This window comes from Drosophila melanogaster, chromosome 3R (genome assembly GCF_000001215.4).
Source record: "Drosophila melanogaster chromosome 3R".
NCBI classification, from domain to species: Eukaryota; Metazoa; Arthropoda; class Insecta; order Diptera; family Drosophilidae; genus Drosophila; species Drosophila melanogaster.
Window position 1 is genome coordinate 7,835,101 of NT_033777.3, and position 14,735 is coordinate 7,849,835.

A 14,735-nucleotide genomic window follows, 5' to 3' on the forward strand; every position below is an offset into this window, starting at 1 on the left:
TTTTAACAAACTCAGTGAAAATGTAGAATTCTGTAGAGAATGTGAGGCTCGAGCACAAATTAAAGTTAAAAACGTTGGCTGGGAAAAGCACTTGAAGCTCTCTCTGCTTTCCACCGATTTCAGCTCACCCTTCGCAGGCTGAATTCACCGAGGACTATGGATTCGGTAGGAGATTCCTTCCTTAAGTGTGGGTACTCGAAAATCTCTTGTGCTTTCCACGCAGCCCAAGCTCACGTATTTCCCGAATGCCCTCCCCCAGTGTATCTGCGGGGACTTCGAACTGCCTGTGTGTACGTTTAATTATTGTAATGCTCACTCTGGCGGATTAAGCCGCTCCATCATACATATCCACTTGGTTTTGAGTGATGGCCGTGTTTTCAATCAATTATGTGCCAAAACAACTTATTATAATTACACACTGGCAAACCGTTCGCTTCGTCGCACTTTCGCCAGAAAGACACGAAAATCAATGCGGTGGCTCCGTTCGCAATTCAACAGTACTGGTATTGGTATATAGGTATTGGTTTTGTAAGCTACAGTACTTGGGCGTCATAATAAGACTTAAGACTTCAATAAGAGCTCACAACCTGCCACTGACACAGCTCCTCAAAACGGAACTCTGAAAGTCAAGGAAGTTTGCGCCACATGAATAAATTATGCCAAGGCTGTGTATAGAAAAGCGAGCATTTAGGTGAAGCTGTGACCCTCTGTGAGAAACGGAAACATTGTTGGTGCAATCAGAGGAGGTGGAGCAACCAGATCAGCACGCAATATAAATTGATTTTAGATAACTTTAAGTTCGCAGAGGACGGTGCACAGGCCAATAATCAAATATTAATTGCTGTGGGAATCGAGGCAAATAAAACAAAATAGAAAAATAATACAACATGTTTGCCCACCTAGCAGACTACACAGTTACCTTGGGACGCAAACAAAAATCCAACTTTCTGATCCACTCGAGTCAAAAGAAAACCAATTTTGGGCATGCTCAAAAACTACTTGAAAACACAAACCTTGGCGTTTCGATGGTCGTGGAACTTCAGATTGGGATTGGGTTTGGGATTGAGCTTAGGTTCATGTTTGTGGGGCTCGGGTTTCAGAGTAGGACACCTTGATTTCGGGTCTCACTTCGTATGGACACGATGCCCTCCATTGTCACATTTATATTATTTCTTTGGTCTGGCCTTTGTTGGCTGGTAAATATCCATTTATTTGCCGGCCTGTGTGTGTGAAACATTTCAATTTCCTAAAGGACCTGCGGGCCAGACAAGTCGGAAGGCCGGTCGAGGGTTTGAGTCACAGCAAAATAGCCGCCGGCCAGCTTAAAACATTCCATTAGGGCCAAAGACAAGGCGAAATGTACCATATACGTAAATATACATATATACATTTGTTTTTTTTTTTTTTTTCCTTTTGACCTGGCTCAGAGCCAACTCATTCCATTGCTTGGAAAGGCCAAGGAAGATGCAGGCCGCCAAAGGAATTTCTGCCACAAAATTAAAAAAATGTTATGTAGCTGGAGAGGGTTGCAATTTGCATACTCATTTTATCCTTTCCAAGAACTGGATTCTAAATCTTTTCTTAAATATTTTCCCTTGCAGTGCGATGTTTTCGACGATATCGACCTATCGGACTTGTGTTACTTCGAGTGCGGCATCAAGAACGTAAATCATAGCTTTCAGGTAAGTCATAACTAAACAATGCAGGACCATCAAAATGTAATGTGAAAAGTTTGCCCTTCGAGCTCAGGTTTCGCACTTTGTTGGGCTGAGTATTTCATTTGCCAGGGTTGCTTTTCGCTAATTAGTTCACCCATTTGGCTGCTACCCCTCTGTTTCCCACAATTAACTGCCTTTTAATTTGACTAACTTTTGATAATAAGGTGAGAACCCAGAACATTTCCTCGAGGTGTGGTAAAGTAAATAGGAAACGAAAGGGCTTCTCGTCTTGGCTTTGATATCCTTTTTGCTATTGACTGGTGTATCTGACTGGTTACATACACAATTTCGATTTCTTTTATTTCTTTATACCAAAAAAAGGGAAAAGTCGAGCCACAAAGCAAAAGTCAAACGGAAAACAAAAGAAACCGAAGCAAAACGTAAACATTCAACGCGGTCTGCACGCTGAATAAGCATAAGTAGGTGACCTCCTGCCAGTTGGAAATCCGATATATATATATATATATACATATATATACTTTCCTACAGATATATGTAAATTTTCGGTTTCTCTTCATACACGAATGCGCAACATTTGATGCGGGAAATTAGAACGTTTACGGGAAATCCTCGGAAAGCAGTATGCTTGGGCCCAGCTTGTTGCTCAATTCCGTGCGCCTTGCAAATAATAAAAATCCCCATATACACATACTTTATACTTTCTTATGATATAAATAAAAAAATTGCCAGACGAGCGAATAAGGGAGCCCTAACAGTGGAAATTGCCAAAAGGCTTTTCCCTCTTCACTTTTGCGAAAATGTTATTAGCGAGGGCGGTACCCATCATCGTTTTTATTGTCTTTTGTCAGTTGAGTTTCCACGACGGTTGGCGTGATTCCAAATCACCCTTGAGCAAATATATGCTTAAGGTGTTATCTAAAAGGAAAAGGAAGAAATCCATTTTATGGTGAATCCTCTTAAAGCTAGTCAAACGTTTAAGCTAGCGCAAAGCCCTTTGTTTTTAAATAACGAAACTTTTTTGTCGAGGGAATAGCTGAAGTGATTTTTTCTTTGTTTAGCCAAATACAAAGCAAATTCAATTTGCTATGTGCTACGACAGTCCACAGGTCGAGAGTCCTGCCAAAAGCAATGCACTCAGGGTACGGCTAGTGGCTGTCAACAATGTCAGCCATAAACCGCAAACAAAAGCGTTCACTCGTTGCAGTCGTCAGTGTCACGAAAATATAACAGCAAATAAGCCAATGAGCGGAACATTCAATAAAAATACGGATAGGAAAATACATTCGCGGAAAAACCAATTTCCCGTGAAAGCGCCATGAAAAGTTTTCCATCAATCTTGATGCACAAAAGTGCGAACAAGAAATGTTCGGCAGTGTCCTTTCATTCGTAAATCTACACACACTATTGAAATCAGTTTTGCTCAAAATATACATTTAGGAAACAAAAAAATTTACCCTATTTATAAAAAAAGAATTTATCTGATTAATAACTGGACATAACTATTCTAATCGGTTTTGATCGCATATACGTACCTAATAGTCTGTTAACGAGGCTAAATATATAAATGCTTCTGAAATTACTGAAAAGCGAGTTCCATTCCTGAGAACGTGACTCCTTAAATGTTACGACTCCCTTTTCATACCTGTTCGTACCTCGTAGAATACATAAAGGGTATACTAGATTCATTAAAAAGTATGCATCCTGCCATTCCGAATTTACAAAGTATATTTAATCTTGATTCTTGAGAATCAGTAGCCGAGTCGATCTAGCCCTGTCCATCCGTGTAAACACATATTTTTGTTTTTTTTTTTATTAGTATTCTTGCCAATTTTCATTGACGCACCACAAAAGTTTTAAAACTTATACTTTCCTTCTGAGTATCTGATAGTCGAATAACTTAACTCTAACGTTCTCCTCGTTGAAGCTTTGATAGCTGTTAAAGTCTTATTCCTTCCAAACTGGCGACGGGCTTCTTAGGCACGTAAGCGACATCTTACTTGTGGCCACGTGCCTCGAAACTTTTCAGTTACAAATAAACAATGACATAAAGGTTTACTAGGACTTTGTGCAGTAAGTGGTAAGCGCATTGTGGGCCAATTCCCGACGCAGAGTGTTTTGTGGCTCAAACCGATTGTCGATGTAAGTACTCGGTGTGGTGACTGGCTGGTGAACAACGACAGTTTTCTTATCACTTATAAGAGTCGCATAACCTTTAGTGTTCCCAAACACTTTCATTTTCGCTTCACTTAACCGGCTCTTATTCTCTCAGTTTCCGTCTTTGCAAATAACTTTTGCCGTTTCAAACATCAATTTGGGAATTGTTTAGGCAAACGAAATAGGACCAGATATATATTTATCCGCTTTTGTTTGGATGCCGCATTAATGTGTGTCGATTCCAAAGAATTTATATTTCTACGACTTTTCTCAAAGTTTTCCATTACTGGGTATTAAAATCTAAGATAATCTCATGAACTGATTAGTGGTGCCTAAGTGCACTTGTAAGTCATCCACTGGACTACTAATTAACACCAAACACTGGCTTATTATGAAGGACCTCAAGCTAACCGACAATCGACTAAAACAAAGGCCAATCAAGCGTGACAGCCACAATTTGCGTACTTCACTTATCGAGGGCAATTTTCAAGTATTCCCCCGCCAACCTCCCTTCGATGAGCAAACTTTCTGGGAATTTGTAATAGCAATCAAGCTGATTGATTGTCTTCACCACACACATCGTTCGGAAGCGAGGAAGCAGCAGCGGCATCAATTATGCAAGATGAAGCTCGACTTCTGTTAATTTCGCACCACACCACGCGGCGTATACGTAATGCGCAATTCGATCGACTGCCGTTCTCCCATGCAAATTGAGCAAAGTAAACTGCCAGTCATCAGAGCAGCTTGGCCTCCCAGAATATATTTTGAAAAATAAGCAATTTCTTCGTCGCTTTTAGCAAAACTTAATTGATTTCCAAGAACAACAGCAGTCTACAAAGTTATTCCCCAACGTCAAATATTTTCATAATTAAGGCATTTCCCCCACTGGCTTTTTGTTGTTCTTAAGCAAATGTCAACGTCAGAAAGACCCGCAATTGTTTAATTGTTTGCTCAGATTTAGTGCTGATTCCAGACCCCAATCAGAAGTTTCGTTATCCCAATTTAGAGCCGTAAGGTCAAGAGATGTTAAATGTCATGTGGCAATGCGTAAATAATTAGTGCACTCACCATAAAGTCAATCTTCTTGATTAATTAACATTTGCAGATGGATTCCGTGGAAACTGCCAACTCAATGATATAAAGGAGCCTTTCAGTCTTTGTATATTCATTTCATAATTTCCACTTTAATACAATAATGAATTCAAGTTTATTACTTAGCAAGGCGTTCCTCGCTTGTTTATTGTTCACGCTAAAGCAAATATTACAATATTAAAGCACATTGGTTTTCAAGAAAAACACAGAGCTCTGGATAATTAGTTTTTCCCCTGAGGGATCCGGCAAGTTGAAAAATGTATAATTTTCGCATTTGCTTTGTTATGGCTTTGTTTCAGGTAATTCCAAGGCATCCAGCAGGCTAAAATCTCTTTCTTGCCCTTGAACTTTGTAGGAGAAAAGTATATAATTTACCAGAGATGAACCCAATGTGTTAATGGCTTAACTAGACTTTGTTTTCTTCATTCTCTTTTCCAGGAAAACTCGAATAAAAATTTAACTTTGATGCAACCATGGAAAATATCTCACGGTGTTTCCATTATACCCTTAAAAACATTTATACTTTGTCTTGCGAATATCGTTCCAAAGTATAGATTTACTTACAGTCTAAATAAAGTATATATGCGCAGAAGTGATAAATATTTAATGCCTTAAAGAATCCTTAAAAGCAAAACTTTCGAATTCATTTCGAGAAAAGTAGAGCGGAAGCCGAATTTGGAACTTCACAATTCAGCCAAATGACCGAAGGGAGGCTGTTAATATTACAAAAGTAATTTTAAAAGTTCTCGCTCTCATTTTGTATGGTTATGTAAAAACGGCCAGTTTGTTTTTCGTCTCTTTTTCTAAATAAGGAACAGAAACAAGGATTTTCACTGTGAGCCGGGTGGAGAAAGCCAAACGGTTTTGATGTGCTCGCTGGGGGATAACGCGGCGTATGCGTAATTTGGCGTTTGCTTCTACTCCTGCTCCTTGTGGCTCCTTGTTATGAATATTTTGGCGTCACTTCGGTATATCGCGGCATGAATTCTGTCATATGGCGGCTCAAGTGGGAGCGGCACAGTGGTAATTGAAAATTATTTCAGAAAATTGGATTTCCAAAATAAAGTATAGACAAAGAAATATAATACGTGATTTCCTAACGTACAAGACTATTTTAAGGTAATCAAAAAATTTAGCAGTATTACCACATACGTTTTTTATGCGACTTAGGAATTAGAATGGATTTATTTCAAACACTGATAATTGTTTTTGCACATGTTTATAACTAAAGTCAGTACCACTTAAAAGTTATTATTAAATCAGTTTTTAAGTACAGATTATTGATTTTGCAGAGAACTAACTAGATTCGCATCACTAATCAAAGTTTGCAAGCTTGATTGGCCATTACTTTGCACATCAAGGGTCATAGATGCCTTTATCGATTGTTATGAAATATGGCAAAAACTTGCGGTATTCCTTGCTGGAATATTCCATCGTCCGCAGGAGGGCAAAAGGACATGACGAGAGGATCCTGCATTTCGTCGCCAATTCCCGCATATTGCGCTTTCACTGCCGAGCAGAATGGCCAGCGACGTCTTTCTCTGCTGTTTTATACTGATGTGTCCCGGTTTTACGGTTTTATTTTTTTGCAAGTGGAAACCCGCCGTGCTGGAACAGCGAAAATCGCCATGCAACACCGCGAACGGGTAAACAAAGAACTAGTCCTGGCAAACAGATTGGTTTTCTCCGCTGATTGGTGGACGCCCAGAGGTGTCCGTGGGTTGTAAAAAGTGTCTGGTCACTTTGACCAATGAAATTTGAAATGGTGATTAAGAGTGAAAATTGAAGCTAAGCGCAAATATCCTGCAAACAAGCTTGATAACGGCGGTGATGTAATTTTCTCAATGACATATTTACAAAATTTACATACAAAACTTTTCACTATTTTTAAAGAACTTCCGATACAGCTTGAGCTTGCAATTTTCAGAACACTAACCGACTTACTTAAAATTGCGTTTTCAGAGGAAATAAAATAAAGTGCAGCGAGATAAGGTCAGAGATAATAAAATTCCTGGACAATCTAATTAAGTCCCCATCCAAACTGAATTAAAACAAGAATTAACAATGAAATACCCAAATGTCGCTGACAAAAGTTGCACTTCAGTTTCAGTTTCCCAAACCGAACCGTTCTGGCCCGGATTTACTCTTAAAAGCACATTCATGTTTCAAACGTCGAGTCGAGAAGCCCCCCACCTCCATCACCACCCACATCGAATGGCACGTGCATTGGGAATCAGTTAACCTTGCACATTATACTAATTGAAAACAGGAAGAGCCACGAACCCAGTAGCCAGGCTAGAAAGGAGTGCCAGGATGGATGGCGATAATGACTTTGCGGTTGCGTTTGCGGTTGCGGTTACACATTAATTGCAACATCGAGTATGCAAACAGGACAGGGCTGATCCCTTTGATTGAAAATTCAGGTCCGACGAGAATCGTTACGGAGTTAATGCGTTTGGAATGCAATTAGTGAGGCTCGTTTTTTCGGGTGGCCATGGTCTACCCCTTACTGCCTGATTTTGTCTATCCTGTGGCAAGAGTTCACTTAGCTGTCACAACAAAGCGCACATTGTGAGACTTATGACATCAACGCTATAACTTACACCATCACTTCCATTTACAGTTCAGAGGTCGTTTCAACCAATGACATTGGCTTGTCAACTGGTCATTGTCAACGTCCTCCAACTAAGTCATCTGCACTTGCATAACCCGGCTGACATGGTATGCTTGATTTATTGTACTCATCCGGCACCCTTTTGGGTGCAGAAAGTTAATTAGAAAGTCTTATTAAGCTCGGGCATTAAAATTAATGGTAAAAAAAAAACAAAGTCATAACATCACCTTGCATACAAAATTCGTTAAGTCATAGAGGGAAAAAACTGGAAAAAGCGAACATAAAATATTTTAGAAGAACATGTTCCCCATAAATTAGGCAAGGCTACCGGAACAACGAAGCATTAGAATCATAATCCGCTAAGGTAACTTTGAAGGTCGGTTATATTTGTTTTGTGGGAGGGTGTGTGGTCGCCGTGTGGCTATGGGTGGTCTATGTCTATGGGATGTCTATGCGTGAGCCACTTGGACGAGCTTATACGGCGGTTTGTCCTACTTACGGGCTTGGCACATGACCTCAAGCCTTTGGCTGGTCCATTTGTTCGCGTATTATCATTAACATGAGCAGCATTAGCATATTAATGAGCCCACCAAAATACATAATAAACCCCCATTTGATTACACAACTAATAAGCTGACCGCGGTAGGTAACCTTGTTCCAGCGAATGTGGGTTCATAATGCGAAATTACTTTGGCAAAAAATTACCAACTATAATAAACAAGTTTTTTGTGAATGCTTTTCACTTGGGTTTTATATTCCTTGTAAATTTCATTAGCATATCCTACAAAGATTTGCCTTATTTCGAAAAAAATATTTTACTAAATACAATCAAATGAAATGATCTACTTTTCATATTTCAAATTTTCCATTAAGTTGACTGAAACTGGAATGGGATATTTAAAATTTAAAAAGGAATAATAATAAAATATTTTAATAATTTCAAGTGAATATAAAATGTTACTAACAGTATGCATTGTTTAATAATAATAATAATGTAATTTTATTTTGATGACGAGTACACTTTTCTTGCCATATCCCTATTGCCCAGGACACAACGCATTAAATATTAACCTCAATTTTTTTTATTACCCACAGATAATCACACCCACTCGTTCGCTGGTGCTCTGCGCCGAGTCCCGCCGCGAAATGGAGGATTGGCTGGGCAGCCTTAAAACGGCGACGGCGCCGCAGAGGCCTCGTGGTGACAGCTTTCTTATCGAGCAGCACGACATCCTGTCCAACCACCACCACTGGTACGCCACCTCCCACGCCCGCCCCACCTACTGCAATGTGTGCAGGGACGCCCTCTCCGGCGTCACTTCCCACGGACTCAGCTGCGAGGTGTGCAAGTGCAAGGTGCACAAGCGGTGTGCGGCCAAGTCGATAGCCAACTGCAAGTGGACAACGCTAGCTAGTGTGGGCAAGGACATCATCGAGCAGGCGGACGGCATCATAATGCCGCATCAGTGGATGGAGGGCAACCTGCCGGTGTCCTCCATGTGTGCCGTCTGCAAAAAGACCTGCGGGTCCGTGCTAAGACTCCAGGATTGGCGGTGCCTGTGGTGTCGGGCCACCGTCCATGTGGCCTGTCGTCCCCAAATGGCTGTGGCCTGTCCAATCGGACCTGCCAAGTTGTCTGTGGTTCCTCCAACCAGCGTCCACTCCATCAGCACCGATGACGCCTGGGATGTGGCCAGTCCCAAGGGCAACTTTTCGCCCCTGCTGGTCTTCGTGAACTCCAAGTCTGGAGACAATCAAGGAGTGAAGTTCCTGCGGCGCTTTAAGCAGCTATTGAATCCTGCACAAGTCTTTGATCTAATCTCTACTGGTCCGAGTCTAGGATTACGGCTCTTCCGACACTTCGAGATGTTTCGAATCCTGGTGTGCTCCGGTGACGGATCCGTAGGCTGGGTTCTTAGCGAGATCGATCGCTTTAACATGCATGTAAGTTTTTATATGTATAAAAATACACTATACACTGCCTCTCCCTCTTGGAAAAGTATTAGTAAAGACACATTTTACAAAATAGCAAGTCACAGACTGGATTAATTTTACATATGTATTTTATAAAATATTATTTTCTTCTCTAAACGAACAGAAACAATGTCAGGTGGCCGTGATGCCTTTAGGGACGGGCAACGATCTGGCCAGGGTTTTGGGTTGGGGCTCCAGCTGCGACGACGACACCCACCTGCCGCAGATTCTAGAGCGGTACGAGTCGGCCAGCACCAAGATGTTGGATCGCTGGAGCATCATGGTCTTCGAAAAGGCTATTCCCGTGCCCAAAACACCCAAGATGTCCATCAGCACTGAGCAGGAAGCGATGCTCACTGGCATGGTGACATCGGCCAACCATCACCTGCGCTTCATAGTGGAAACCAATGACACCCAGACCCTGATCCGCTCCACGAGGAATCTCTGCGACACCGTTGACGACTTGGTGTGCCGGATCTCGGAACACCACAAGGATGACGAACAGCTGGCCGTGAAGTGTGACATTCTCAGGCAGAAGCTTAACATGCTGCTGGATGCTCTGCAGGAGGAGGAAATCGGTGCCCACAGTGGCGACGATTTGATAGCCACCATCAGGAGCCTTATTGCGAGAAGTATTCCGGTGACACCAGGATCCAACGCCTACCTGCTGTAAGTAACTATACGAATTTTAATCAAAAATCAACTCAATATTCAATCAAATTTAATATCAATTTATAATTGGACATTATTATCTATAACCCCTCACTACCAGCAATCCAAACATATCAATCGAAAAGACGGAAAAGGATCAAATTAATACAAAGGAGCGCAGAAATAGTCGATCCCTTCGCTCTAGCGAGAAAGAGGCTCTCCAGTGCCGTGCCAATAGCGTCAAGCGAGCCATCTACAATGTTGTAGAGCACTCGGAACCAGGACGTCCTAAACGCTACCAGCGAAAGTTGTCCATCACACCGTTTGAGGCCCTGAAGCTCCCTACCGCATCCGGAGAATCAACGCCCTGCACCTCCCCCTTACCGATAATTCCACCCATTAATATTATTTCTCCCACCATGGAAACCTCACGTCTCACCTGCATTTCCCCTCTGCCTGATACCCGACGAGATTCCGTTGATGAGAACTTCTTTAACAGCATCAATTTGCCGGCTCCGCGACAATTTGCGGATAGTCGTAGAAGCTCTGGTGTGGAAGTGATCCAGGAGATCGAGGAGGGCGCCAATGGGGAGACCGTGTATCGAAAAAGTCGCATGTCCCTGACCGGTGGAGCTAATATCGACGATGCCGGTAATCGTTTGTCACCATGCAGCGATGCAGGCGAAAATACGCCAACCGAGCGCAAAGTGGACTTTCTGAGGGTCCCGATTCACACTGGCGAACCTATAGTAGACCCCTTATGCGACTATCGTCCCCACGAGGTTTTCGAGCGTACCTACTACATGACCCGGGAAATGGACAAAGGCAAGGAAAAGGACAAGGAGAAGGACAAACCCGTGGAGATCGACAAGGAAAAGGATACATGTGTGGAGAAGGAGGGCAGCATGCCCGCCGAAAAGCTGGTGCATACATGCAACCTTCAGGTACCCGGAGTTGTCGTTACCCCAAACCCCCAAAATGTTTACTCAAGCGCCAGCATTACAATCATTGACACCGATGCACAGACCACTACCGTACGTGTCTCATTGTCGAGATGTGATCGCCGCACCATGATCGACTAATTCTTTCTAATCCTTACAGGAGCAATCCTCTTCCGATGATCTGGGTGGCGAAGCCAGCGATGTCCTTTCTGCCATTAGCAATGAGGAGTGCAGCGTGGCTTCTGAAATATTTGACAAGCAGGACGCAGGACAAACCGTGGGTGATATCATTCAGGTGAGAATAGGTATACTTTGTTAAAATGCAATTACATTATTTAAAATGTTTAATCGGGTTAAGCACTGCAATTTTTAAGTAAATAACAATCAAGAATATGGGTCCCACCCGGAGCGCCATTTATTTTATCCAACCTTGTTCTTTCTACTTTTATAACATTCTCTTTAATCCAGAATATGGATGCCAGCAACTTTACGCACATCGACTCCCCAGAGACAAGTGATGAAACGGAGGCGATGCCTGGCGAGAGCATCATGGACGACATAAGCTCGGTACTGGGTCACGATATAACCTATGCCCTTCAGGACAACACACTTACCGACGACACCACCACTCTCTGCTCAGAGCATGCGGGACCACCGAAACCTCCTCGCAAAAAGTCATTGAGCGCCCTAAGCCGAACCCAGGCTCATCCGCGGCGGCGCAACTCTTCTCCACCGAGAATGGCGCGATTGGCGCGAATGGACAGCGATGATAATCCCCAGCAATTCGGATTTGAAAATATTGTTTTCGAGATAGACAACAGATGTGACGACCAGAAGATGCGGGAGCCACCGCGCTACTGCAGCCTGGCGCAGTTCGTGGAAGGTAACGATATAGCGCGTCAAAGCTTCAAGGTAGGTATAGCCGATCAAGTTGGATTAGCTGTATGTCTAGTTTGTAAATAGCGTATAGAGTATCTAGAGTTGTTCTGTATGGTTGTCGGCAGTGATGAGATATGGCCACTTATGGTAAACTCTTTGTTGCTCTACGTTTGCTTCTTTCTTAAACTTTTCTTTTTCGGCTGTTCAATCGAATCAACCAACATCTAACAAAATATTAACCCGTCCAAAATCGAACTAACAAAACCAAACCAAACCGAACTATAACCAATCCTGCAATGTACAAAAACCATCGACTACTTACTATAATCCCGCTCCCGCTGAAGCGTCCCAAAAAGCGCACCTCACTGAAAAAACCGAAACCAACTACAACCACTGAAATCGTATCTCAACAGCAGCTTATGCTAGAACAACATCGAGGTGGAGACAACGATAGCGATTATCCGGAGCACGAGCAAACTCCAACGAATAAAGGGGCCAATTTACTGGCCACCACCAGCGAGGACGAGCTGTCCACGCAGACGGCCATCAAAATAGAAATACAAGACATTGATGCCACTGTGCGCAACCTCAACAGCAGCATGAAGCCCAATACGATCTTGACCACGTCGACATCGCCCACGAAGAAATCGGGCCATGGACAAGATGTAAAGCGCATTACTTTTGATGAGTCGTGTAAGAAAGAATCCTTTGATGATGTAAATCCCAACTATCCACAGATTAGTGTTGTTGTGAGGCCGCCGACGCCGTTGCGCGGCGACTGCATCAAGCCCACGGTATCGCTCCTGCCGGTCTCCTCCGGCGGAGCCATGACCGTGTCCATGACCTGCTCCGGAATGCTGGGGGTGCGAGCCATGAACGCCTCTGAGATCAGGCGCCACTCGAGCCACGCCCCCGGTCTGGCTGTCCGCGAGTTCGACAAGGACAAGGACCGCCGGCACTCCGGTTTCAATCCCAACCAGTTGACACTCGATCCTGAGCACGCCCGCTTCCTCAGCAGCTCGCCGGCGGCTAGTCGCAGGATCAGCTGCGGCAGCCTCTTCAAGGTGAGTCTACGAGCAAACCACCTCCTCCTCAGCGTCTCTCTATAACCAGTCCCCTATATTGCACGCCTTTAACAAAAGTGGCACAACATATTTTTTTCAAACATTCTACAATAATTAAAGAAATACCATTATAAAGAAAAGAATTAAAACAATTTTTAAGGAATATTATCCTCAGGCAACTTGTAAAAAAAACGAACATCTTATGAATTTGAATTTAACACTGAAACGGATAAACAAAATATTATTACAATTTGGATTAATCCTTTTCAAGATGATATTTACAGCACATTCATAGTGTGCATTTTTATAATCAGCCTCATATAAAAATCGAGTTGTGCCACTTTAGTTGAGTGCGTGCCACACGTTCGATCCAAATTGGCTCCGCATCGTCGGCAATTGCCAAGTTCTTGAGTTTTGATTGTGTCAGTCGAGCAATTGGTGTCAAGTGCAAGTGCACTAACAACAGCGACTGTAGGTAATGGTTCGTTCAAATAATTCCCAGTCAACCACCTACCACCAGGGAGTTTTGAAAAAAAATCTGGATTCAGTTCCAGGTATTCACGTACTTTTAGTTTGCAGTTTATACAGTATGTATTTATTAGGAAACATTTTGTGCGAGTACAATCTATTCTTTGCAGCCTTCTTAGTTATTTTTTATTAGTTAATTAGGGAATTTGGTTTGTTCCGATAAAACATCAAGGTATATTAGATTGCAGACAATTTATACAATCTACAACCGTACCAAGTGTTTTTTATCGGTTAATTTTTATGTTTTCCACATTATTGAGTTACTTTAGTTCAAATAGACAGTTAACAGTTAACCACCACAAAATATTACGAAGTAAAACAACCATGTTCTATATGATTTACATAAGCACAAAAACAATTGGTACGTATTTCAAAATTCATTAACCTATATGAGCTTATGTTTTAGATATTCTTAACCAAATCTTAAACTCCATACCAAAACGACACTGTTCTACTCCATACATGTAATTAATTGTAATTATCAACACACTGTAAATGAAAAACATTGAAAACTAAACACGATTTATAAAAGAAGTCATTATAAATGCATTTTCTTAGAAGAAAAACAAAAAGATCGGCACCAAGCGCAGCTACGGATTGTTCAGCGTTCGGTTCTTTGTGGTGGCCGAGCCAGATTTTCGCCTGGCCACCCTGGCGCTGATCAGGCCACTAATTCCTCTGGTAAGCCAGTCCAAAATTCCGGGACGCGGTCTCAGGTGCTCGGGCTCCGGACCCTCCCCACTCCCTCTGTTCTGATCCCAAAACCGTTTCTGCGTTTCTTCGTTCGTTCGATGTGTAAGCTTCCCAGCAAGTCCCAATATCCGGATCTACCAACTTATCGAGTAATAGCTTCGGGCTCACCGAAAAAAACCTATGACAAATGATGGCGTAACTTAATCATTTATTTTGAAACAAATTTACAAAATGTCTTGTCTTGTCCGTGCTCAAATTTGAACATATAATTTTTTTTTTAATTTTTATCTAATCTTTATGAATAAGCCAATTCTGTCATGGGTGTCCAACCAAAGACACTAGAATAACAAGATGCGTAACGGCCATACATTGGTTTGGCACTATGCAGCCACTTTTTTGGTGACGGCCAAAATTACTCTCTTTCGGCTCACTCCCGCTGAGAGCGTAAGAAATCTAAAAATATAAT

General features: G+C 42.3%; 1 protein-coding gene across 6 annotated transcripts in view, besides 1 other annotated feature; it reads left to right on the forward strand.

Annotated features, from left to right (window-relative positions):
• Positions 1-14,735, forward strand: part of CG34384 (uncharacterized protein) — a 41,032-nt gene that overhangs the window by 20,740 nt on the left and 5,557 nt on the right. For 2 of the 6 annotated variants that reach the window (NM_001104234.4, NM_169197.4), the window contains 7 exons: positions 1,602-1,682; positions 8,635-9,483; positions 9,638-10,182; positions 10,286-11,198; positions 11,266-11,400; positions 11,574-12,017; positions 12,398-13,048. In NM_001104234.4, coding sequence (NP_001097704.1) covers positions 1,602-1,682; positions 8,635-9,483; positions 9,638-10,182; positions 10,286-11,198; positions 11,266-11,400; positions 11,574-12,017; positions 12,398-13,048 — 3,618 coding nt within the window. Of the gene's footprint in view, positions 1-1,601; positions 1,683-8,634; positions 9,484-9,637; positions 10,183-10,285; positions 11,199-11,265; positions 11,401-11,573; positions 12,018-12,328; positions 13,049-14,134; positions 14,258-14,735 lie in introns of all 6 variants that reach the window. The other 4 variants (NM_001260042.1, NM_001260041.1, NM_001260040.2 and 1 more) reach the window with 4 other exon arrangements.
• Positions 14,600-14,735: part of a mobile genetic element that runs on past the window's edge.